This window comes from Aspergillus versicolor, assembly GCF_001890125.1.
Source record: "Aspergillus versicolor CBS 583.65 unplaced genomic scaffold ASPVEscaffold_1, whole genome shotgun sequence".
In the NCBI taxonomy this organism is placed as follows: domain Eukaryota; kingdom Fungi; phylum Ascomycota; class Eurotiomycetes; order Eurotiales; family Aspergillaceae; genus Aspergillus; species Aspergillus versicolor.
In genome coordinates, this window is record NW_024467524.1 from 889,100 (window position 1) to 911,367 (window position 22,268).

Here is a 22,268-nt window from a genome sequence, read left to right on the forward strand (position 1 = left end):
CCGTGGTTCAATTGTTTAGAGAGTCATTGCTTTAGAGTGGGGTTAGTTATTTTAGTTTTTTGGTCGGATTACGGTATTTCGGCCTGAGGCACCAATGTGTGTTGCCGTCCCACAAGACACGGATATTGGCATGAGTGCTCTCCAATCATTGCTAAATCGACTTCGTCCTAAGTATAGGTAGCTACCTGGATACTACCCTATCATTTCTGGATTCTCCGGTATCTCACAAGCTTCAGCTATAAAGTCCACAACCAACGTCATAACCACATGTGAGCTGGCAACATATATTTCTGTTCATATTCAGATCAGATGAGATTTCCCGCGCATCACTCGGACATACATACAGACTATATATATAGTTCACGAAAATGACAGAAACTGCAGCATTGGACCCCGAGTTCTCGGGTGCGCCTACAAAACATCGCAAGAATGATTCAAAACCCCCACGAGGACCACGACACATCACCAACCCACTACAAAGAGGCATCGGGGAATTCATAAAAACGAACATCTCTTCATCTTTACTTGATCAACATGATTTATCAGTCGAGGCGTTGGTCTCTTCTCTCCCGAAGAGATACACAATATATGAGCCGATGCTCCTCCTACCGGGGAATGCCTTCACCCACCCTCCGGCCTGGGGCTCTCTATATGAGCACTTAAGCAGAGACCAGCGCCAAACTCTATACTCATCTATTGCAAACTCCTTTGCCCGATTTGGGGTAACACACATCGCCATGAATGCCCCAATTGTGCTCACAGACACCGACGGGCACGAGAATAGAATGCGAAGCCCAGTTGGACTAGTTCCATTATATGGGGATTTTGGACCGGTTGCATCAGGTGGTGAGGAGAATACGCAACCATCTGAAGATGCCTACAAGCGGGGATTCTGGGTACGCACCGTCCAGAACCACGGAATCGTACAGATTTGGGCACCTTTATATACTATGTTCTCGAGGGGGAATATCACAGAGAAGGCACGGATTTTGGGACACGCTTCTACGTTTGAGGGGCTGGATGAAGCGTCACTTGGAGGGAGTCTTGCTGGCGACGTCGCTGTGGTTGACATGTATGCTGGAATTGGGTACTTTGTGTTTTCGTACTTGAAGCGGGGCGTGAAGAGGGTTTGGGGTTGGGAGATAAACGGGTGGTCTGTGGAGGGGTTACGGAGGGGCTGTGTCGAGAATGGGTGGGGATGCAGGGTTGTCAAGGTACAAAGTGATGGGAAACTTAGAATACCCGTTCCAGAACTGGTTGAGAGTTTGTGTGATACAGACCGCGTTGTCATCTTCCATGGCGATAACGGCTTCGCCGCAGGCATTATGAATGAGATTAGGGCGGCTATGGTGAACAACCGACGGTGCTGGACAAGCATCAGGCATGTTAACTTGGGTCTTTTGCCCTCATCCATTGCCTCATGGGAGAATGCCTGCAAGATCGTTGACAAGGACAAGGGTGGATGGATCCACGTGCACGAGAATGTGGATGTGCAGCTTATACAGGAAAAAGGAACCGAGATAACAACGGCAATGGAAAGGCTCTGGGAAGGCTCTGCATCTCCGAAGGTTAATTTGGAGCACCGCGCTGAATGTCGGCATGTTGAACAAGTCAAGACCTACGCTCCTGGTGTCATGCACTGTGTATACGATATCAAGCTGTCGTCGCATTAGCGACCCTCCGACAGCAATTCATCATGACAGTTATGAACTTATAATGCACTCTACATGGCAATCGGATACTAAGCCAGTCCTGGTGGATCATGTAGTCATTAGAATGGTATCTATCCTGGTATATCCTTGAAGCGTAAGTGACGGACCGCAATAATACACATATGCAAATATGGAAAATGTATAAATCTACATATAATCAAACTTATTGCTTTCGGAATTTCGCCGGAATGTTTGCCGCAACAATTGCCATCCGTTCAAGCTGCTCCAGTTTATCCATCGCCGCGTCCTCCTCGTCATGTCTCTTGAAATGCTCAATGTCTTCAGGGTGCGTGAGTTCCTCCTCCGTCGCATCCTCGCCGTGGTACATTTCGAAGTGATGGATCTCGTATTCGTACTCAATATCCCCGTGATGGCCAGGCCCGAACCCAAAATCCGGCAGTTTCACGCCGTCGGAGATAAGGTGCAACCAATTTTCGCGGCTGATGAACCCAGTATTCGCCGGATCGAAAAGAGTAAAGACCTCCCTCAGCGCTTCCAACTTCCGCTCCTCAGTGAGGCCCGCATTGGACTCGTCGTCCATGCCGTATGTTTTCCGTACTTCATCGGGTGTCCACGCTCCGGATGAATCGTAGTCGTGAAGGGTGAAGAAAGAGCCGCCGTCAAAGGTATCGATGTGATGTTCCTCTGCAATTTCAAAATGTGAGCAAGTTCACTGATATTTCCTGCAGGGTACCCAAGGTCCCACCTTGCATGTGCCGAGTCGCCCAATCTGCAGAGGGATCCTGGGGGCTGGAATGCGACCCGTGGGCATTCACCAAGCTGCCACTCAAGGCGAGCAGTGCCGTAGTAAGTATACCCAGCATTGTCAATTGCGGAGATTCCAGTTCGGGTAGGTAGAGCCAAGCTTGGGGAATAGGATGAGGACAAGAAGAGAAGAAAATAGCCCCAGTAACTTCTCCGGGGTTGATTGCGTATGAGGAGCCCCAGACAAGGCCAGACCAGCTGTTTGCATGGGGGTGTTTGCAGGGTTTGCATCCCGGCGTCTCCGACCTTTTTCCCGGCGCAGATACTATCAACTTTTCCAGCATCATACCACTAGCACCTACTTGGCTTGTCTAGTTCAAATTATACCCGGCTTCGCAGATTGAATATACAGACATGTCTGATTGATCGGGATCTATCACCAAACTCGCCGTCCTCGTCGACAGGGACTGGAATGTCCTGAGAATGCAGCGTTTATGGTCCCACAGCGCAGCGCCAACCTCCCACTGCCTTTCGTGCCTCAGCACCACCGCGGTGAAGGCGGCCCCTCGAACGGTGCCGACGACAAGCATGCGAAGATTACGTATCAAGGACTCGCCCACAGCTCGCTGTACCGGTTTCTTTGCAGCAGCGGCCTCAACAGAGGCGCCCGCAAATGGCAAGCACCGCCGGAGGTGGGAGGAAAGGATTGCGCCTGTAAACGAGGCGAATGAGTTGTTCGATGAGGGGGGATACTTTTTGGGTGCCCTGTCACCACTGCGAACCCCAAACCTTTTTCGAACGGCGTTTCAGACCAGACGATTCCACACGCTGCCGCGGCCTACACATAGAACCATTCGGTCGCCGATTACACAAACGCCGCGCAGACTATCGCATTTCTCGAGTAATGTCGGTCTCGATACAGAAGGAGTGGATCCGGCTGTTCAAGAGCTAGAAGCTGAAAAGTTGGCTCCGATAGAGGAAGCAGACGATGATTTTGACATGGCTATTGATGTAGAGGATGTTCCTGATTGGCTCAAGTCAGATGTGCTTCGCGCGAAGGCAATCAAGAAACTCGCATTGAAACAGCTTGCGATTAGGCTTGTATTACGCCCAGCGATTGCTCACAGCTATTTCGGTATCCTGAAGAATTATGATGACGACGCTTCCACCCCACAACTTGACTTGCCGGGTCTTCTATTCGAGCTAAACGCCACTCGCCGTAGGATACGGCAGATTAAGTCAAACCCAACGGCCAACATCGAGGATTTAACCCGAGGCATCAGTATTCGTCGGCTTAAAGAGGTGAATCATCGAAGTAGACAGCTTGAAAACCGCTTCCGTCAAGACACAGACCTATACATGGGCAATGAAATGCCTCTCGAGGAATATCTCTTAAGGCTGTCGAGTAATCTACTCGATGTTCAAGATCCTGATCAGGCTTATACCTTCACGAAAATGATCATAGCATTCACAAAAACCCGACAAAACGACATTGCCAGGCTGGTTATTAAAACGATACTTCCTTACAAATTTCAACTAAGCCCTTCCCTGATAACAGCAATTATTGTCTTCTTTCGCAAGAGTAAAGATCTGAACGGCTTCGATCTGTTTCTGAAAATGTTGGAAGGAAAGGGATACCCGATTGAACTGGGGAGTCTCGGTTACTACAAAGCGAAGACAGTCAATGGAATTGAAGTCTCAGTTCCCCCGGTTCACAGTGCAAATGTTGTTATCTACGCTGCACTCATTAGGGCTTGTCTGCGTTTCGACCAGCCTGATCGTGCTGACGCGTACCTTATGGTAGCGAGAGGCGCCGGCAACTTGGACGATTTTGCTATACTCATGTCGTATTTGGAATTCTACGCAATACGCCGTAATTGGGAAAAGGGACTACCCGTCCTGCAAAGAGCTCTGGCTTTCATTGCTTCAACGACCGAACACCCGCCGCAAAGGGTAGAGAGACTTATCAGAATGATGGTGCATCTATGTGATTCATGTCGCATGCTCGAGGCTTCTGATGCCGTCATTGAGGCTTCCGTTAATAGTGGGTTCAGCCCGGATCTACCTCGGAAACAAAAAGACATTGTCTCCGAATTCGATCCAGAATCTCAGAGGTGGTGGACAATAGCGGAAACCTCAGTACCGAGAGCGAACCTGACGAAGGCAGACCAATATCTCGAGTTTGTTAGGATCGTAGGAGAATACCTTGATAAGATGCCCATCCCGGGGGAAGGAGGGTCTGCTCGTCGATTGCAAAGGCTTTCCCAGATATATTCCCGCCGCGTTTTGACCTCGGTGGTTGAGGGAAGACTTGCTGGAAAGGCAATGGAAGAAGATACGAGAGAACAGGGCATCATTAATGATGCGCTCAAAACAATCCAAGCGGAAAACGAAAATGCCTCGACTTCCCTTGAAGGCACGATGGCTGCCCAACAGCAGGAAATTGTGACTCTCAGAAGTGAAGTCGCCCAATTGAAAGAAATGGTCCTCCATTTATCTCAGCACACGACTGCGCCGCGCACTAAACCAACATCTGATCCAGAAGAACTGATTGGCGATACATCGGCGCCCGCTTCAGGCGAAAGCCCTCCACAAAACGGACGAGCTGGTGGCGTGAGCTCCTAGATGAACAACTACGTGGCCACGACAGCCTGTATTATGATATCCTCTAACTACTTACGTATAACTCTACTTGGAGTCATGTATATCTTACACTCAGCTCTATTACCCTCTTTTTTTTTTGGCGACCATACTTATGGCCTTTGATACCTATAAACCTGTACATTATATCTATAGATAGAAACCTATTTTCTTGGCTAATGCCTCCTAGGATTGCATGCTTTTGTTCCAAATTGGGTCGTTTCATATATGGGACTGGAGATAGGAACTTAAATACGTCGGCTTATTTGTCCTTTGCCCACAAATAAGCACACAAAATCGGAAAAGACATCGCTCCCTTGTTGGCGGGTATATCATAAATGGAAAACATTTTGGCATTGACATGACGAGATGGCAAGCATAGTCTATAAATTTCATATCTAAAATATTCAACGTCTCTTTCCATCGGCACGCATCTTCTCTTTGCGCGAGAGCCTCTCCGCAGCGCGAAGAAGAGAAGAGCGAATATCGCCCTTCGGGAATGACGAAACATCGTAATAGGTAGGGGCAATATCCTGAAGCGCTGGGTTAGATAAATGAACGACGGAGTGGCAAACGGGATAAGGTGTCAGAGAGGAACTTACGATTAGCCATTCTGGTTTAACGGCTGTGACAGTTCTGATATAGTTCTTCGTGGTGAGGACAAACTCGTTGTATAGGACCCATTCGGCGTCGTGGGCGAGAACGGTCGAAGGGTGCAGGAGTACATTTTGGTGATCCTTGATGGTCATATACATGCTCTTGCCCTGTGTTTCCTTCTTGGCAACCTGCATGAAAAATCCAGCACACAGGGCGCGTCGAATATTCTCGTAGTATTTCTTGTCTTCAAAAGGAGTCGAAATCATTTCTAGCTCCTCGCGTTCCATGATTCGTAGAAGCTGCATGCGCACGTTGTCGGCGGACTGTAGGGCGCGCAGGGAAAGGAAGTGGTCGTGGCACCACTGCTTAGTATTTTCCTGCGCTTCGGGGCTCTTGAAGGCATGGTAGGCATTGAGAAGGGTAAGGTGGTCGCCGTCAGGGTGGGCAAACAAATTCTTCATTTCGTCGGCACGCTTGCGTTGGGATGCTGGTCGGACAAAGATCTGGGGTACGGAGAGCAAAGCAGTGATGGACAGGACCTCGTTGGAACAATAGAACTCGGGCGAGCTGATAAGCATGACAGCAAGCGCTGGGTCCAAGGGAAACTCTGATGCAAGACGTCCTAGCTGTGTCAGGTTGCCCTCATCGTCAAGACATGCGAGGTAGTTAAGCTCCTCAAGAGCTCGCATAAGCGTCTCCGGTGCAGGTGGGTCCATCAGATCGAAATGGACCAAGTCATCAATTCCCAATTTCTTCAGCTCAAGCACGGTCGACGACAAGTTGGAGCGTAAGATTTCGGGATAGGTCTGGTCAATTAATTCCTTCTTGAAGGCACCTTCTGTGTAAAGGCGGAAACATTTTCCGGGGCGTGTACGACCAGCACGACCAGCTCTCTGCTGTGCGGAGGCCTTGGAGATTGGCGAGACTAGCAGAGACTCGACACGAATACGGGGGTTGTAGATTTTCTGTTTTGAAAAACCGGGGTCGACAACATAAACGATACCGTCAATTGTAAGGGATGTTTCTGCAATGTTGGTTGACACGATCACTTTCCTGCCTGGCCGACCTCCAGGGCGGCGCGGGGCGGGCGCTGGATCGAAAATCTTCTGTTGCATATGCGGCGGAAGACTACCGTAAAGGGTGTATGTTTTCAAGGGACCTGCATCAGCCTCTCTAACCATTTCATCAGCCTCAAGAGATATCTTGCGCGCTGCATCTTCAATTTCCTCTTCTCCAGTCAAGAAGAGAAGAATATCACCATCGTCCTCAGTGGCATGGATTTGGAGAACTGTGCGAATGGCGGCTTCCACATAATCTTGCTCGGGCTCGGGGGTATAGAAGATCTCGACCGGATGGGTACGACCAGGAACGGCAAGCAACGGTGCGTCATTGAAGTAACGTTGAAACTTCTGCGCATCCAGTGTGGCAGACATGATGATGATCTTTAGATCGGGCCTGCGCAACACCACTTCTTTGAGAAGCCCCATAAGAACATCTGTCGACATTGTTCTTTCGTGTGCTTCGTCAAGAATAATGGTGCTGTAGCGACTAAGCTCATTGTCGTTCATGGCCTCTCGCAAAAGCATACCATCCGTCATGTACTTGAGCAGTGTCTTGGAGCTAGTCATGTCCTCGAAACGGATGCTGTAACCAACCTCCTCTCCAAGAGTGACATCCAACTCTGCAGCAACACGCTGAGCCACTGACATTGCTGCCACACGACGGGGTTGGGTGCAGGCGACCATCTTCCGTTGGGTTTGTGGGAGATCATCGAGCAGGACGAATTGGGGGATCTGTGTCGTTTTTCCGGATCCGGTCTCACCGACAAAGACCAGGATCTGGGATTCTTGGTACAGCTTCAAGAATTCATCTCTGAGGAGCGGCGGAAGTTAGCGATTTGCTAATCAAATTACATGGAAGGACTACGTACCTTTGTGCATGAACCGGAAGATCCCGACGAGTTTCTAGGATCGAGAAATACTTCTTGGAGTATGGTTGGTTGGTGAACGGATTGAACTCGTTATCTTCAACCTTTTGCGCCAGCGCAGCAGTTGTTTTATGTCGCTGCAGCTTGGCAAAGGCTGAGTTCTTGTTATCAGCCTCAGAGCTTGTGTTGCCGTTAGAGGACGTATCAGCGTACATATGAGCCAGATAGGGATTATCCCGGGGGTCAGCCCCAGACTTATCCATCTTCTGGCGTTTGGCGCGAGATCTGTCTTCTGAGTCTGAACGTCGATCAACCATGACGAGTTGGGGGAGTGTAGGGGCACGACGAGATAGTCGAGTCGAAGCGGCCAAAAAATTCACTGCGCAGTTTGCCTTCGGAACAAAAGGCGGCTCAGATAGGTAAGTGGGCCGGCGGTCGCCAGAACTGCCGCTTCAAGCTTCACCGCCCTGGGGTTTTGCCAACCCCGCTAAAGGAACAAAACAAGGGACCCGAAATATTTATAGGACTGGACCTTTTTATTAGGGACCACTGCCTGCTTGTCTGTTCAGTCGGTGACGGAGGCTCTCTAGGATCTGGCTTTACTCCTACTTAGCTTTTCTCAACGTCTATCGGTAACGCCAATGAAATCGAAGCTTTCATAGTTCCCGGTTGAAAGAAGCAAACTAGTACTTGAGACCAGCGCCAGCAGCCTTTCTCCACAGGTCATAGACCAGAGTTCCCAGCCATATTTGCTCCCAAATATCACTCATTGCCTCAAACGCAGCCTCTAACAACCTACCATGGATTCGTCGGAAGGAATCGTTCCGAGCTTCTGCATCGGACAGCATGAGAGCAAGCGCACCGTTCCAATTACTTCGGAGGTGGTACAACTGGCACATGAAAGTAATGTATGTAGGAAACCCTCTCCACTGGCCTTTGTTCCAGCTACTAACCCTCAACGTATAGTATGACATGCTCACTACTCCGATTACAACCCCCCACTTCCACTCGCGCGTTCTCAGTCTCCTTTCCTCTCATCTATCAAATATACGGGCTCTGTCTCGTGATGGCTCTGGGACGCTAATGACCACAGAGAATGTGCGGCCTGTAGTTGTTCCACAACTAGGACCGGCCGATACAAATTTAACCCCAAATGACGCAATGTCCCAGTTGATGGGAGTGACCAGCTCTTGGATTGATTTGTGTTCTCCAGATCCGTTGATTGCAGACATCTCCCGTCAGGTCTTTATGCTTGAGGTTGCTTACGCTGCTTTCTGTGGCATTGGTTACCTTTTGGTCCCAGGACCGAAACTGCACCACAATGGAATGCACTCGGAGGGAGTGATATACTACGCGCGGGCAATTCATGATGCGATCAACCTAGGCCCGTACATCCAGTTCCATATTTGGTTAAACATGGTCGACAATCAGGATCTCGAATCAGATGAGATGGGTCACCTTGCACCCTTCGCTAGGGAGGAGTTCTTTTATAACAACGGGATGGAACCACCGAGGATAGACCTTTTCGGTACTTGGGATGCCTGGGATGCCATTAGAAGAACCTGTAAATACCACTCAAGGCTTTTCGTAGGTAAGACAGATCTACCTAACCATCTTACTATTTATAGTTGCTCGTCGCTAAGATGCCTCCTTAGCTCTCCCGCTACCAAAACACCTACCGCCGATATGTGTGCAATCTAGGTGGCATTCGGAGCCGGTCCACCTGTTCACCATCGACCCCAACACATTCATAAAGAACCAGAAAGGTTATCCAGTCCTGGGTAAATCACACCAGGCTTTGATATCCTGGTTTATGCGCCTGCGAACGGCACCGTGGATCTTGCTTTGTGATGTGGGATCCCTCCCAGGTTTAGAGGCAGACCCATCCAGGGCGAATGTGCTCAATCTTCCTGGCACCGAATACCCGAGTCTTGCGCAGGCCGCAGCCTCAAACAAAAAGTACATTGATCAAACTCCACATCTATCGTATATGAGAAATCTCCAGCAGCGTCAACCTCCCCGAACCGCTATCGAAAGATTTGGCGTTGGTTACCAGGACTATCTCCAGGCACCATTACAGCCGTTGACCGTCAACCTGGAAAGCATCACTTATGAAGTATTCGAGAAAGACCCTATAAAATACGAATGGTATGAACGTGCAATCGCAAAGGCACTCACCGATTGGGTGGAACAAAAGAAACCCACTTCTAATCCGGATGGACGAGTGGTCGTTGCGGTGGTCGGGGCAGGAAGAGGCCCGTTGGTGACTCGGGCACTCAAGGCTAGCGCCCAGTCAGGTGTTGAAATCGACCTCTGGGTCGTAGAAAAGAACCAAAACGCATTCGTTCTCCTCCAGCGCCATAATGAGAGTATTTGGGGTGGAAAAGTAACCCTTGTCCACTCTGATATGCGTGCGTGGAAAGGGCCTCTTGTGCAGAAGAAGACGTCTACGCCAGCAGCACCTCTCGGGCAGACTCTCGGCATTGAAGATGACTTGCTCTATGCCCCAGATGCTAAGAAATCCACTGCTCCCTCAACTGAAGAGATCACCGAGTCTGTGCACGCCAAGATTGACATAGTAATATCCGAGCTATTGGGTTCCTTTGGCGACAATGAACTTTCACCGGAGTGTCTAGATGGCGTCAACCACCTACTGGATCCAGTGCATGGTATCTCGATTCCGGCCTCTTACACGGCCCATTTCACGCCAATTTCAGCACCAAAGCTCCATGCGGATGTTACAAATCAAACGATCTCGAATCCTGCAGCGCCTGAAACACCATATGTGGTCATGCTACATGCCATTGATTACCTTTCTACAGATCAGTCCGATCCCAACTATAGCAGTGTCAGATCTTCAGTCACGACAGTTCCGTCCGAGACGACAACGCCGTTCGTCCAGACTGCGTGGTCTTTCTCCCATCCTAACCGAGATATACCACCCCAGCCGCCTTCCACCTCAATGATCTCCAATGCGCACAATGTGCGTAAGACACGACTCGCCTTCCCCGTTCCAAACCGTGGGGTCTGTCACGGCCTCGGGGGTTATTTCGAAACGGTTCTATATCCCGGTGTAGAACTGTCAACCAACCCAGTTACCATGGAAAACAAGAGTGCCAATATGATCAGTTGGTTCCCAATATACTTTCCGCTGAAGGTAAAAACCTTGCTTTCCCGGCAACCCCCTTGAAGATACTGGGGTGTGACAAAAGAGGACTAGATATGCTAACAATCACCTAGACGCCGCTTGGCGTACCAGACAACGGCGAAATTGTCGTCACAATGTACAGACAGACCGACGACCGAAAGGTGTGGTACGAGTGGATGGTAGAAGTTTTCGCTATCGAGGGTGCCCCCGAGTCAGCATCTGCATCAGAGCGCATCGCCCCGGTGATGAGTGGAGCCAGAGCTATTTCGCCAGGCGCAGATAGCGCTGGCTACAAAGATGCCAATGCGGATATATACAGCAAGGCGTCGCAGAGGAGAGCACGCGGCCCAAGGCGAGTGAGGGTGGGGATTAGTGATCTACACTCAAGCATTAAGGATGGATGTCTTATGTAGCTCAAGATCTGCTTTAACTCGTTCCGGAATCCGGAGAGGCAGAATAGTGGCTGTTAGTGTGTGAGGCTGCCTGGATTCGTATTCGCGGGGGAATTTCGTGGTGGCAGCAATTTCTGGGCAGGCTCTTGGCAAAGCAATTGGAAAGGCCAAGCAAGTTTGTGATATCCGAACTGATAAGACGGACTTGGCGGCCTTCGTTTCTTGAACAGTTATTATGAGGATCCTCCTGCTTTCAGAGCGTCAAGAGCGAGGGGAAAAGAAATGTCATACAGAGTTTGACATCAGACCCATGCACGTGCAGACTCATCCCACGTTCCCTCCTGTTGCTCCCAAGCTGTCGTACTCTGGAGTACACTGCACGGAGTGCAGCCTCTCGTACTCCGTAGACTTAAAGAGTATAACCGAAACGTCCACGGGTTGTCCGTAATGTTGAGGTTGCACGACCTTAGAATGAGATGATAAAAAAAGGCCTCCAGTCGGATGCCATTCCGCGTATAATCTGGAAAGTCCGAGTATCTAGACAGTCGTCGACCAAAATGATTTATAGGTACTACGGATGAGGAAATGCATACTCCGACCCGGCGGGGTGAATGCTGGGAGAGCTCCAGGGCTCCATCGGTGGAGGGATTACAGAAATGGGACTTTGCAGATCATCGAAGCTGAAGGACGCAAGAACGAGGCGGGATAGTGCGACACGAGCCTCTGGGCATGAAACAATAGAATGGCTTGGAAGTTGGCTCTTTTGGGAGGTGACTTCAGCCCACACCACGGGAAAAGCAACGTGTTATGGGGGGAAGCTGTGGTTGGTTTGGGGGCTCCCGAGGGGCTTCGTTATCGGAGACTCGTCGAATTCCCCATCATAATGGGATAGCATAATTGTTGATATCAAGTAGCGTTCTTACTGGAGAAGGAACTAGCTGGCCGGCGGGGGATTGCGCGTGATTCGATGGCCCCGAGATTATCTGATGGGAAGGCCGAATGCTGCTGAGACTGAGAGCAGGAAGTGCCGGTATACGGACTTTACGGGGGGTCGGCGGAAGACCCGTGCACAGGGCACAGTTGATCTTCACAGATGCATTCAAAGTGCTGCCAATCTTCTTCACTCTTGCCACTCATCTACATGCTAGACGGAGGACTCTAGACCGGGGTATAAACCGGAGATGTTTGCTCATTGACGCCCTGTCGTGGAAGACGAGATCTGGGTCAACCTGTCGCGATCCATAGATTTGGGTGACGGCGGGAGAGAAAAAAAAAAGTTGCGGTCCTGGACGGACGGACAGCTTCTGCGCATCTCTCAGTCTCCCTCCCAATAATAATCATCACCTCGTTCACTCGCACTCCTTACCTCCTCGCAGGTCAGCTTACTTGCGGCTTTGAAGGCGAGATTTCTTTCTTACTCTCCATGACTGTTGTCTTTCTTTATCTCTCAACCGTTTCGGAGTGCGTGGGCTAGTTTATCTATCTTCTTTCACCCCTCCGCGACTATTCACTTCCACCCCTCTACAACGAGATCCTGCCAGTTTTCCTGGACAGCATTCGCCCATTCTACCTCAATTTCGATCCGACGTACCTCCCGGTATTTTAGCCGACCATATCTTCATTATTTTCGCGCTTCGCCCTCAAACGAAAAGTTTCTGAGTCAGAGCTGAAATGGTCCACGCCACAGGCGAGGAACGCGCCGTACACCTTTCGCGAGAGGCTGTTGAGTTGAGAGATTCGGGGCATCATGAGGTATGGAACTAATTTATCTTCATATCCCAGCTGAATGTGGTTCGACTGGCTGTTTGCTGCCTCCCCTTGGTATTACCCGTGCGCAGTGGCTAACGCGCTTCGTGATGTAATCTAGGCTGCTGTACGAAATCTCCGAGAAGCGCTCACGCTCGCGCCCGACAATGCAACTGTCAAAGATGCCTTAGTAAAGGTCCAACAAGAAGAAGGCAATGGCCACCACCTGCTCGATCTCTGTCGCCGCTATGCGACACAGAGAGACGAAAAGGCGGCGAAAGATGCCGCCCGGTATCTCCGGACTGACGGTCTTGTTCCGCCAGAGAGTGTAGGGCTGGAGTGTGCAAAACTCCTACTTTCATACCAAGCACAGGCGCTGTCCTCCGCCCAAGACGATATTATTTCCGGGCTTGTTCGCCAAAATGCCAGTGTGCGTCAATATTTTTCCAGCCAGCTTCAAGTCTCCGTCACCACTTTTTTCGATGATCTTTACGACCGGGGCGATGGAGCCGCAGTGTGCTTAGACACCGTTGTTTTGGATCACTCGGTTTGGCCCTCAGAGGATGCCCGCCTTCATTGTGAGCGGGAGCTGTTCCAGCTCTTTATTGCCAAACTTATGGAATCTGGTCATGATCTGGACGGGCGCTCCCTCAAGGGCATCGCTCGTTTACTTGCTATTGAGGCTAGTCAGCTGCGAGACCTAATGGACGACGAGAGCCTTGATGTGGTTGTCAGTTCGTTGGACCACCGACTACCGCTTGAGTGGAGAAGCCAAGCTACTTTGGCGACTGTCAAATACCTTGAAGCCTCCAAAGACGCCGGAGAAAAGCAATTGTCGAAGATCATCTTCACCAAGTTAAGCAAAAACCGCATTGATGATCTTATCGTTGCCTGTTCCGCGATAGCTGCGGTATTCCCTGTTGCGCCGCAAGTTGCGGCCGGTCTTTTTCTTTCGGATGTCTGCATAGATGCTCTGAAACCTTTAACTGGTAGAGATTCGAAGAGCCGCAGAATGGAAATAACACTTCTGGAGTTGCTTAACGCTGCTTGCATTAGCAGCACGAGTCGAGAGGCGATCTCAAAAAACCTCTCTAACTGGCTTTCTCACATACTTAGCAACGGGACCGACCAGAACTCGGAGTTAGCTGCTGTTATTCTGGCAAAATTGCGGGCTTCTCCAAAGGAAAACAATGGTAAGGCTTCAAATGGCAAGTCTCAGGACGATGACAGCCATGTTTCTGAGCTTGTTGACCGGTTCAAGGGAATAATGTCTAGACCTGAGGCTGAGCATATCTCGAATGCGATCGAGGGTTTGGCCTATTCCTCCATCAAGCCGGAAGTCAAGGAACAGCTCGCCGGTGACTCGGGCTTCCTACAAGGCCTGATCAAAATCTTGCAGGACAAGTCTAACGACACATCGGTCCTCTATGGAGGTCTGATGATTATTTTGAATCTTACGCAGTTTCTCCCAAACCTGTCTGAAGAACAGAAGAAAATCTCTCAACTCAAATCCTATGCCGAGGCTAATGCCGGTGCGGTTAAGAATGGCCCGAATGTCCTTGAAGATGACAAGCATGTCATGGCTCGCTGTGCCGCTGTTATCGACGCAGGCGTAGTTCCGCTTCTAGTGGCATGCGGCAGGAATACCACGTCCTCAAATCACGAACTTATCGGTCGCATCCTACTGTCACTGTCACGGAATCCCAAGTCGCGAGGGACTCTGGCACAACAAGGCGCGGCCAAACTATTACTCGGTCTCTCAACTAGCTCCAGTGCAACCAACACCAACATCCTGAATTCGTCGCATGCTCTTGCGCGAATTCTTATTTCTGTCAACCCTTCCCATGTCTTCCCATTGTCGGGATTTCCACATGTTACTTCGGCCATTCGACCCTTGATTGCTCTCATTGCTCCCCCGGAGGCTACTAGCGCGACAGCTGAGCAACCACTAGATATGCTACCAGTCTTCGAAAGTCTCCTTGCGCTCACAAATCTGGCCACTCATCCTGATGCAGCAGCAGCAGAGGCCATCGTTCGCAACGCCTGGCCGCAAGTGGAAGACTTGTTGCTTTCTAAGAATTCTCTTATTCAACGGGCTGCTTGCGAGCTGGTTTGTAACTTAATGACATGCGAGTCTGGGATTATAAAAATGGCCGATGGCACCAAGCGAGCTGGACAGCGTTTACACATCTTGCTCGCGCTTACGGACACGGACGACCTTACGACACAACGCGCCGCCGGGGGCGCGTTGGCTATGTTGACAGAGTTCGATCCCGTCATTGCCGGAATACTAGACCGGCCGCGCGGGGTCCAACTCCTGCTCAACCTTTGCCAGGAAGCAGACGATGGTCTCGTTCACCGCGGTGTTACGTGCGTCCGCAATCTGACTTGTGCCGCCTCTGGCGATATCGGATGCCGGGCGATCGAGGCCGTGAAGCAAAGTGGAGGCGTTGAAGTCCTAACCAATATGCTGAAGAAGACGCGCAACCAACTCGTACTCCAACTTGGTGTCGAAGCGCTCAAGCCTTTGGTGGGATAATCAACGGCGGGGCAACTCGACAGGGGTTTGTTTTGATGATTTGATGAAAGCCAGTACTTTTTTTTCATGCATAGACGCCTTTTCCTCGTAAATTTCTTTCATCGCTTCCTCTCTTTTCTTCTTGAATTTATTCTTTTCTCTTTCAAGTTGTATTTGGGGATACAGCGTTGGTTAATGATTGTTGTTTCTTGCGGGCGCTTCTGACAGGGGTTTGCTATCCGGTGTTCTTGAGCTTTTCGATTTCTTTTCCTTGCTTTTCCTGGTGGCTTCACGTGAAATCCTTATAATGTCACTGCTTCCCTTGATGGTCAAATTGCATAGAGCGGCGCCTGTAGCCCTGGAACAGAATGCACAAGACGACTCGGTCCCGCTTTGGATTCATGTGACCAGCCCCGACCAAGGCCATTGCTTATCTTTGATATCACGCGATATTAGGTTATGGAATGAGAATGAATAATGTCGTCACGGTCTCGTTGCTGTTCTTTTTCGGTTCAATTGCCAAGATAGACTATCTATACTTAGTCCCAAGCCTAGACAAATCTTACAGATAACACCGACGCTCCTAGTGCAAGCTACAGTGTATATCAATGCAAACTAGTATGAAGTCATAGCAAGGTCCTTATGTACGTACAATTATACCCACCACATACCAATAGTCGATCTGTTAGTGAATCCTCTCAGCCGAAAGACGATTGAACCCCTAAAGCACTGGCTGTGGTACCCACCAACCGCGCTGTGCTGTTGGGCACACCTTACTGTCTACCAGGGGCAGTCGGCAAAGGGGTTCCAGGAATCAAGTCCTGTGACTGCGCTGGCGAGTGATTGTATCTACTTGAGGGAAAGCTTCCCCTGGAGCGTTGTGGATGTCTAATTAGAGGTATCCATATGCAACAACACGCTTACCAGCGGCAAGTAGGTAGGGCTTGTGCATCAATGTCGAGAGTTATAATTGGTCCGTGTCTATGAAGCCGATCAAGTATCGGAACATAATTCGGATAATAATGATTCAGGAACTAAAATGATTCATTACGACTCGTATATTTACAGTCTTAGGTTAGCTAGTATTATATATACATGCTGTCCCGATTGTCCTATCCTCGAATCCCTCAAATTAGATTTTAGTGCCAGATGCATTTAACATCTTTGCGTTTACGGAATATACATAATTACTGAAAGTGTTCGAAAAGAAGAGAACATTCACCCGCTCTCCCTTACAGCCTGCATCTGTGGGCTTGGAACGACTGCAGGGCTGGATATCTTGCCCCACCTGGCCGCGGGGGTCCATCCTGGATTCCTGTCGGCGGTCGGCTGGAATAGGGTGATTTGGGCGCGTGAACAAGACAGAAAGGGAAGCAGAGTTGCGCCGACGTCAGAAATGAAGTTCTGCTGCATGGCTAGATGCTCAATGGTGAGGAAGATTGGAGGGCGAGGTGAGCAGCTACCCCACGTCTGATCACTGATGGATCTTAGCTCAGCTCCCGGTTGACTCGCGGTTGGGACAAGGCGTGCGGAGAACAGAAAGTACGCCGAGCGGTCTGGGGAGTATAGAGAATATAAAGTCAGCTATCAAGACGATTCTTCTTCATCAATCTCTCTCGTCTCCCAAGTCGCTGATCATATCTATCTTTCGAAATGGTTCCGAAGCTCAACTCATCCGGAGTGTAGGTGCGTGCTCTGTACTAGTACCGTAGTGGGACCCGGGTCGCTGGTTAAGGTACGTATAGCTTCAAGGTCTTTCTTTTCGTTTCTTGATCTGCTGTACCTTGCATCTCCCTTGCTTTGCATGTCCTGTGGACGGAGAGAGTTTCTGGTTCCAGTCGAAGCACATGGCAAATCAGCGTTGGTCGGACGGTCACGCCCACGATCGGTTCGCCCAGACAGCGGGATCTGTCGCTCCGCAACCACCCATGGATCCCACCACCCCAAGCCCACGGTGTGGTCGAACCTGTCGCTGCGGTCACTCCCCGGCGCCGACTGGCCTTCCGGCTTCATTGCCACTCATGGCACCCAGTGCCCGCCAGAGCTCAGATTACTTGTCGGCGATGTGGCCCTCTGTGCCTCTCCGCTCCACCGTCCACCCCCGTTGATCGGATCCTCTCGTTTCGTGCCCTGACCGCATCTTTTTTTTTTGGCCTGCTACTCTCACTTTCATCGTTTTACTGGTTCTCCACGTGTTGACTATCGTTAATCGTTACTAGCCGCTATTTTTTTTCCCGCCTTGCACAACCTCTTCCTGTCTTCTCCGAGGATCCCGTCTCTACAAATTCAGCGGAGGCGGCTTCAGGTTTTCCACCCCCCGATATACAAGATTCGCACTGGTCTTTCCTGAAAACTGACACATGGCGTCCTTGTTTCCAAAGTTCTCCCTCCCTTCTCTTTCTTCTATCCGCCAATCCTCCTTCATCTAAATCTCCGTCGCGTTTTCCTTTGTTTGAACTAGTGGTTGCGCCTAAGGAAGCTCAACTGTCGACTGGAAGCTTTGGAAAAGGCACTCTCTTTCTTTCCCTCCCCTTTCCTAAACGAAGAAATTGTCGCAATTTGATATCTGTGCGGCTTGTTTGGATTTACTTGCAGGGTTTGAGATACTCCAGCAAATATGAAGTTTGGGCGCAATTTGCCCCGAAATGTGGTGCCGGAATGGAGCTCCTCCTACATCCGGTACAAGTCGTTGAAGAAGCTCATCAAATCCCTGGCGGAACGTGTGAAGGCGGGTCACGAGGCAGATCTTGCCGGTGAGCCATCTGATTATTGCGCGTTTTGGTCCGCTCAGCGGCCCTCCTAACACTCCCCTCTAGGCTTCTTCTACTCCCTCGACCGAAACCTTGAGGACGTTGATCACTTTTACAACAAGAAGTATGCCGACTTCTCGCGTCGCCTGAAGCTACTATCAGACCGCTATTCACAGCCCTTGGATGGGAGCCATTTGGACTCGGAGGACGTGGAAGACCTTTTGGCCGCATTGCTTGAGTTGCGTGGACAATTCCGCAAGTTGCAATGGTATGGCGAGGTCAACCGTCGCGGGTTCAACAAGATCACCAAGAAGCTTGATAAAAAGGTTGGAGCGCAGGCGAAGCAGAAATACCTTGAGACAAAGGTAGAACCATTGCCATTCGCCTCCAACACTCGTGTTTCCGAAGCGTTGAAAAAGATTAATGACTGGCTGTCTGCTCTGGGTGACCAGAAGACCTTCGACGATGCCAGCTCGACGCATTCTACTCTTTCATTGAAAAGAGGCCCCTCTCGCCCCAATTTGAACCTCCCTGCGAACATGCTTCTTACTATCGATGAAGCATTGCGCAAAGATGATACCCATGTTCTATTGGAGTTGTTAGAGGATCTGAAAACGGCCGCGGATGAAGCGGGCGACAAAGTCTTCCAAAAGGTTCTTCGTAATCTTCTCCAGCGGTCGATTTATTATCGCTCCAAAGCATGCATTTCTGCTGTCCTTGGCCGTTTGGACTCCCTTGAGGAAGACGACGATATCAACAAGCGCAACTGCATCCATCGCTTGGTGATTGCGATTGGTCGTGCTCAGACTACCGCTGATTCAGAACAGTCTGCCTCAATGGTGTTGGACTTCCCTCTGGATACCTCGAATTATATCACTCCCGCCGCACTTCCGACCCTGCAGCCTCCCCGCCCAGTGGTGAAAGAAGCGAACCAGCCCCAGCATCTGGACAGGTCTGATCCCGCGGTCTCTGTTCTCGAACATCTGCTAGATAATCTTCGTCCGGATCAACGCCAGTCCCTGCTTTCTAGAGACATGTCTGGACGCACCCCATTACACTATGCTGCGCAGTATGGGTTTAGGGTTGTTTGTGAAGTGATTATCGAACATTTGCAGGCCTGGGACGTATTCGATGTTGGCGAAGGAATCGATGCCCCGCTTTGGCAAGATAATGATGGCTGGGCGCCGCTTCATCTCAGTGTCGTCGGCGGCCACCCTTTAACTACCCAAACGCTTTTAAAAGCAGAGAATTGGAAAGGGCAAGCCCCAGACAAATCGATAGTTCGCAAGCATGTCTCAAGGTCAAGCGCGGTTCTAGCACTGGCCGCCAAAGCCAACTTCATTGATATCGTTCAGCTGTTGGTTGATGCTGGAGTTGAGATCAACTACCAAGACCAACAGGGTGAAACCGCGTTGCATGTCGCGGCCCGCTTCGGTCATGACAAGTGTGCTCGTATTCTGCTCAAGGGAAACGATGATCAAAAAGCAGACACTGAGCTTGCAGAGCACACATACTCGTGGACTCCACTTTTTGTAGCCAGTGTTGACGGCTCGCTGAGTGTCGTTGAGGCTCTGATTGAAGCTGGTGCTGATCTCGAGCGAGTGGATTCATCCGGCTGGACGGCAAAGGAACATGCAGCCCTTCGTGGTCATCTCGAAATCGCCAGATGCCTTGCGAAAGTCACTCCTGCACCTGAGCTCTCCGAGGCAGAGCCTGTCTTAGTTGTTCCCTCTACTACATCTGCTCCGTCGTCTCAATCGCAATCATCTCTTTTGGAGAAGAAGTCCAACGGCAGTTCTGCCGGGAGTACTTCTTCACGGTATTCTGAGCCTGTTAAGTCATTTGGACATCGGTATCTCACCGATGAGGCCATGATTTTGGTCAGTCTGGGAACGATGGACATCCGAAAGCACGTGGAAGCTGTGAATCTTGATCGTATTCCTGTGGAAAACGCACACGCGACTCAGCTGGATACTGCTCTGTCTATTGTGGTCTCTGCCAACGGCGCACATGGGGAACCCGAGATCATTGATCTCCCTGTACAAGACAACGTTGCGACAGAACCAATTGTGTTCCATTCGGCGGACCCTAGCAAAGTTAGGCTCCTCTTTGACCTTGTTCCGACCTATGCAGGCTCAAAAGACAAGATCGTGGGACGTGGTGTTGCCCTGCTCTCCAGCGTGAAGCCGACGGTTGGATCTCACCGAATCAACCTCCAAGGCGACTCTACTGTTCCCATCGTGGCGGCCAATACACTGGATGTGATTGGATCTATTACATTCAACTTCCTTATCATCACGCCATTCAAAAACCCAAACATGACCGTCAACAGGGAGCAGACATACTGGAGGAGTATGACTTCGGAAACAATGATCATCGGCCACCGTGGTTTGGGTAAGAATTTCGATAGCCGAAATTCATTGCAGCTGGGCGAAAATACCATCCAGTCTTTCATCGCAGCCGCCAACTTGGGCGCTTCATATGTCGAATTCGATATTCAGCTCACGAAGGACCACGTTCCTGTTATCTACCATGATTTCCTTGTCAGCGAAACAGGAATTGACGCCCCTGTACATGCCCTTACGCTGGAGCAATTCCTTCAACTGGGAGAGCGAGGCTCAACTAAAACACCTGCGTCTCGAGCGCCAACATCCCCGAAAATGGCTGCTAGCGACGGACGGGAACCGAGCAACCCCCCTCCCCGCCACCGATCGATGTCTGTTGGTGGCACAGAAAGTGACCTCCTGGAGCTGAACGAAAAGATCAAGCACACGCGTGACTTCAAGAAGAAGGGATTCAAAGGCAATAGTCGAGGCAACTCTATCCAGGCTCCGTTTGCCACGTTGGAAGAGTTGTTCAAGTTGCTACCTCAGAATGTTGGGTTTAATATGGAGTTGAGTAAGTTTATCTGTTGATTAAAACGTCTGGTGGACCAAAACGCTAACCAAAGTCCAGAATACCCTATGCTCTATGAACTTGAGGAAGAAGAGATGGATACATATGCCGTGGAATTGAATTCCTTCGTGGATATTGTCCTCACGCAGGCTTATGAAATGGGTCAGGGACGCAACATGATCCTCTCCAGCTTCAATCCCGATATTTGCCTGCTGTTGGCCTTCAAGCAGCCATCTATTCCTGTCCTTTTCCTGACCGATTCCGGCTCCAGCCCCATTGGTGATATCCGAGCCAGTAGTCTGCAGGAGGCGATTCGCTTTGCCTCCCGATGGAACCTGCTCGGCGTGGTGACACAGGCAGAGTGCCTTGTTCTCTGCCCGCGCCTTATCCGCGTGGTCAAAGAATCTGGTCTTGTTTGTGTTTCTTACGGTACTTCCAACAACGATCCGTATAAAGTCAAGGTAAGATATCGAGAACCCCCTTTATCAGTTGTATGAATCTAACCTTATACTTTGTAGCTCCAAGCTGCCGAGGGAATTGACGCGGTTATCGCCGATTCCGTCCTTGCCATTCGGAAAGGTCTAACGGAACGCGATGGCTCTACACCTGGTCTCACCCCGCATGCCAGCCCGCTCAGCGAGCCGACCACTGCGTCTCTCAAAGAGGCTTACAAGATCCCGGTTCTGAGCCAGACGGAGCAGAAAGATGATCATCTCCATGTCAAGCCGGAGGCTATTCTTTGATTGAAATGGATATCTCATCATGCTAGATGGATTTAGATGTCGAAGACAAGAGCGCCATTTAGATAGCTACCCGACTCTAGATATTGGGCTCAGCTTAGTTTATGAAGTATGAATAAACTAGTCTGTTTTTATATAAATATGACTCTTGTAAAGATACTTAAAGTACCTTTTGTATAGAAGCTGACCCACTTCGGTGTCACGTGCATGCATGCCACTTTTTTTGAGGTCAAGTCGGAGCTTCTGGCATAAACCGGTCTAGGCTTTCATCAATCTTCTAAGCTTGACAATCTTGCCCTGGTGGGTTTCTTTCGTGCAGCTCAACGGAACTTTATAGACGGCAAAGCTCAGAATCTGCCTATGCGAGGGAGATTCAGCTGGTTGGTCATGATGCTCGACTCTTTCAAGTGAAAGATAGACCTGTCGCTGCGGCCTTTCTTGGTATACGCGATTTCCCTCACCGTCTCAATTCCTGGAACAGTACCAAAACCTTCTCGC

The 22,268-nt window shown here is 50.1% G+C and overlaps 6 protein-coding genes across 6 annotated transcripts; 5 read left to right on the forward strand and 1 right to left on the reverse strand.

The window, feature by feature from the left end:
- The first annotated feature begins 3 nt into the window (after nucleotides 1–3).
- On the forward strand, nucleotides 4–1,774 carry ASPVEDRAFT_218807 (tRNA(Phe) (4-demethylwyosine(37)-C(7)) aminocarboxypropyltransferase). The gene is made up of 2 exons (XM_040809475.1): nucleotides 4–177; nucleotides 237–1,774. Exon 2 carries the CDS (start codon nucleotides 369–371, stop codon nucleotides 1,671–1,673), a length of 1,305 nt encoding a protein of 434 aa, XP_040661866.1. The 5' UTR covers nucleotides 4–177; nucleotides 237–368; the 3' UTR covers nucleotides 1,674–1,774.
- ASPVEDRAFT_35449 (nucleobindin SSP120) lies at nucleotides 1,743–2,638 on the reverse strand. Its single transcript, XM_040810999.1, has 2 exons — nucleotides 2,419–2,638; nucleotides 1,743–2,357 (listed from the first exon to the last, which is right to left on the reverse strand). The coding sequence occupies exons 1-2, from the start codon at nucleotides 2,534–2,536 to the stop codon at nucleotides 1,876–1,878; spliced, it is 600 nt and encodes a 199-aa protein (XP_040661867.1). The 5' UTR covers nucleotides 2,537–2,638; the 3' UTR covers nucleotides 1,743–1,875.
- ASPVEDRAFT_35450 (uncharacterized protein) lies at nucleotides 2,579–5,458 on the forward strand. The gene has a single exon (XM_040811000.1). The coding sequence runs from the start codon at nucleotides 2,901–2,903 to the stop codon at nucleotides 5,040–5,042; it is 2,142 nt and encodes a 713-aa protein (XP_040661868.1). The 5' UTR covers nucleotides 2,579–2,900; the 3' UTR covers nucleotides 5,043–5,458.
- Nucleotides 5,459–8,381: 2,923 nt separating this feature from the next.
- ASPVEDRAFT_122605 (protein arginine N-methyltransferase) lies at nucleotides 8,382–11,142 on the forward strand (the record flags this gene model as incomplete). Its single annotated transcript, XM_040806002.1, has 4 exons — nucleotides 8,382–8,489; nucleotides 8,548–9,172; nucleotides 9,237–10,738; nucleotides 10,822–11,142. The coding sequence occupies 4 exons, from the start codon at nucleotides 8,382–8,384 to the stop codon at nucleotides 11,140–11,142; spliced, it is 2,556 nt and encodes an 851-aa protein (XP_040661869.1).
- Nucleotides 11,143–12,792: 1,650 nt separating this feature from the next.
- ASPVEDRAFT_122939 (UNC45-central domain-containing protein) lies at nucleotides 12,793–15,406 on the forward strand (the record flags this gene model as incomplete). The annotated part of the gene is made up of 2 exons (XM_040806033.1): nucleotides 12,793–12,873; nucleotides 12,989–15,406. The coding sequence occupies 2 exons, from the start codon at nucleotides 12,793–12,795 to the stop codon at nucleotides 15,404–15,406; spliced, it is 2,499 nt and encodes an 832-aa protein (XP_040661870.1).
- A 2,596-nt stretch (nucleotides 15,407–18,002) lies between these two features.
- On the forward strand, nucleotides 18,003–21,764 carry ASPVEDRAFT_97580 (glycerophosphocholine phosphodiesterase; the record flags this gene model as incomplete). Its single annotated transcript, XM_040818784.1, has 4 exons — nucleotides 18,003–18,138; nucleotides 18,202–21,033; nucleotides 21,091–21,491; nucleotides 21,549–21,764. Coding segments are annotated over 4 exons (3,585 nt in total), but the record flags the coding sequence as incomplete, so codon positions are not given.
- Nucleotides 21,765–22,268: the final 504 nt, after the last annotated feature.

What these genes read in the sequence shown, in the direction of transcription:
- ASPVEDRAFT_218807 (XM_040809475.1), top strand. Translation starts at nt 369, where the DNA reads ATGACAGAAACTGCAGCATTGGACCCCGAGTTCTCGGGTGCGCCTACA.
- ASPVEDRAFT_35449 (XM_040810999.1), bottom strand. Translation starts at nt 2,536, where the DNA reads ATGCTGGGTATACTTACTACGGCACTGCTCGCCTTGAGTGGCAGCTTG. An exon ending in GGCGACTCGGCACATGCAAG is followed by an intron (nt 2,358 to 2,418) that starts GTGGGACCTTGG and finishes TTGAAATTGCAG; the next exon opens with AGGAACATCACATCGATACC.
- ASPVEDRAFT_35450 (XM_040811000.1), top strand. Translation starts at nt 2,901, where the DNA reads ATGCAGCGTTTATGGTCCCACAGCGCAGCGCCAACCTCCCACTGCCTT.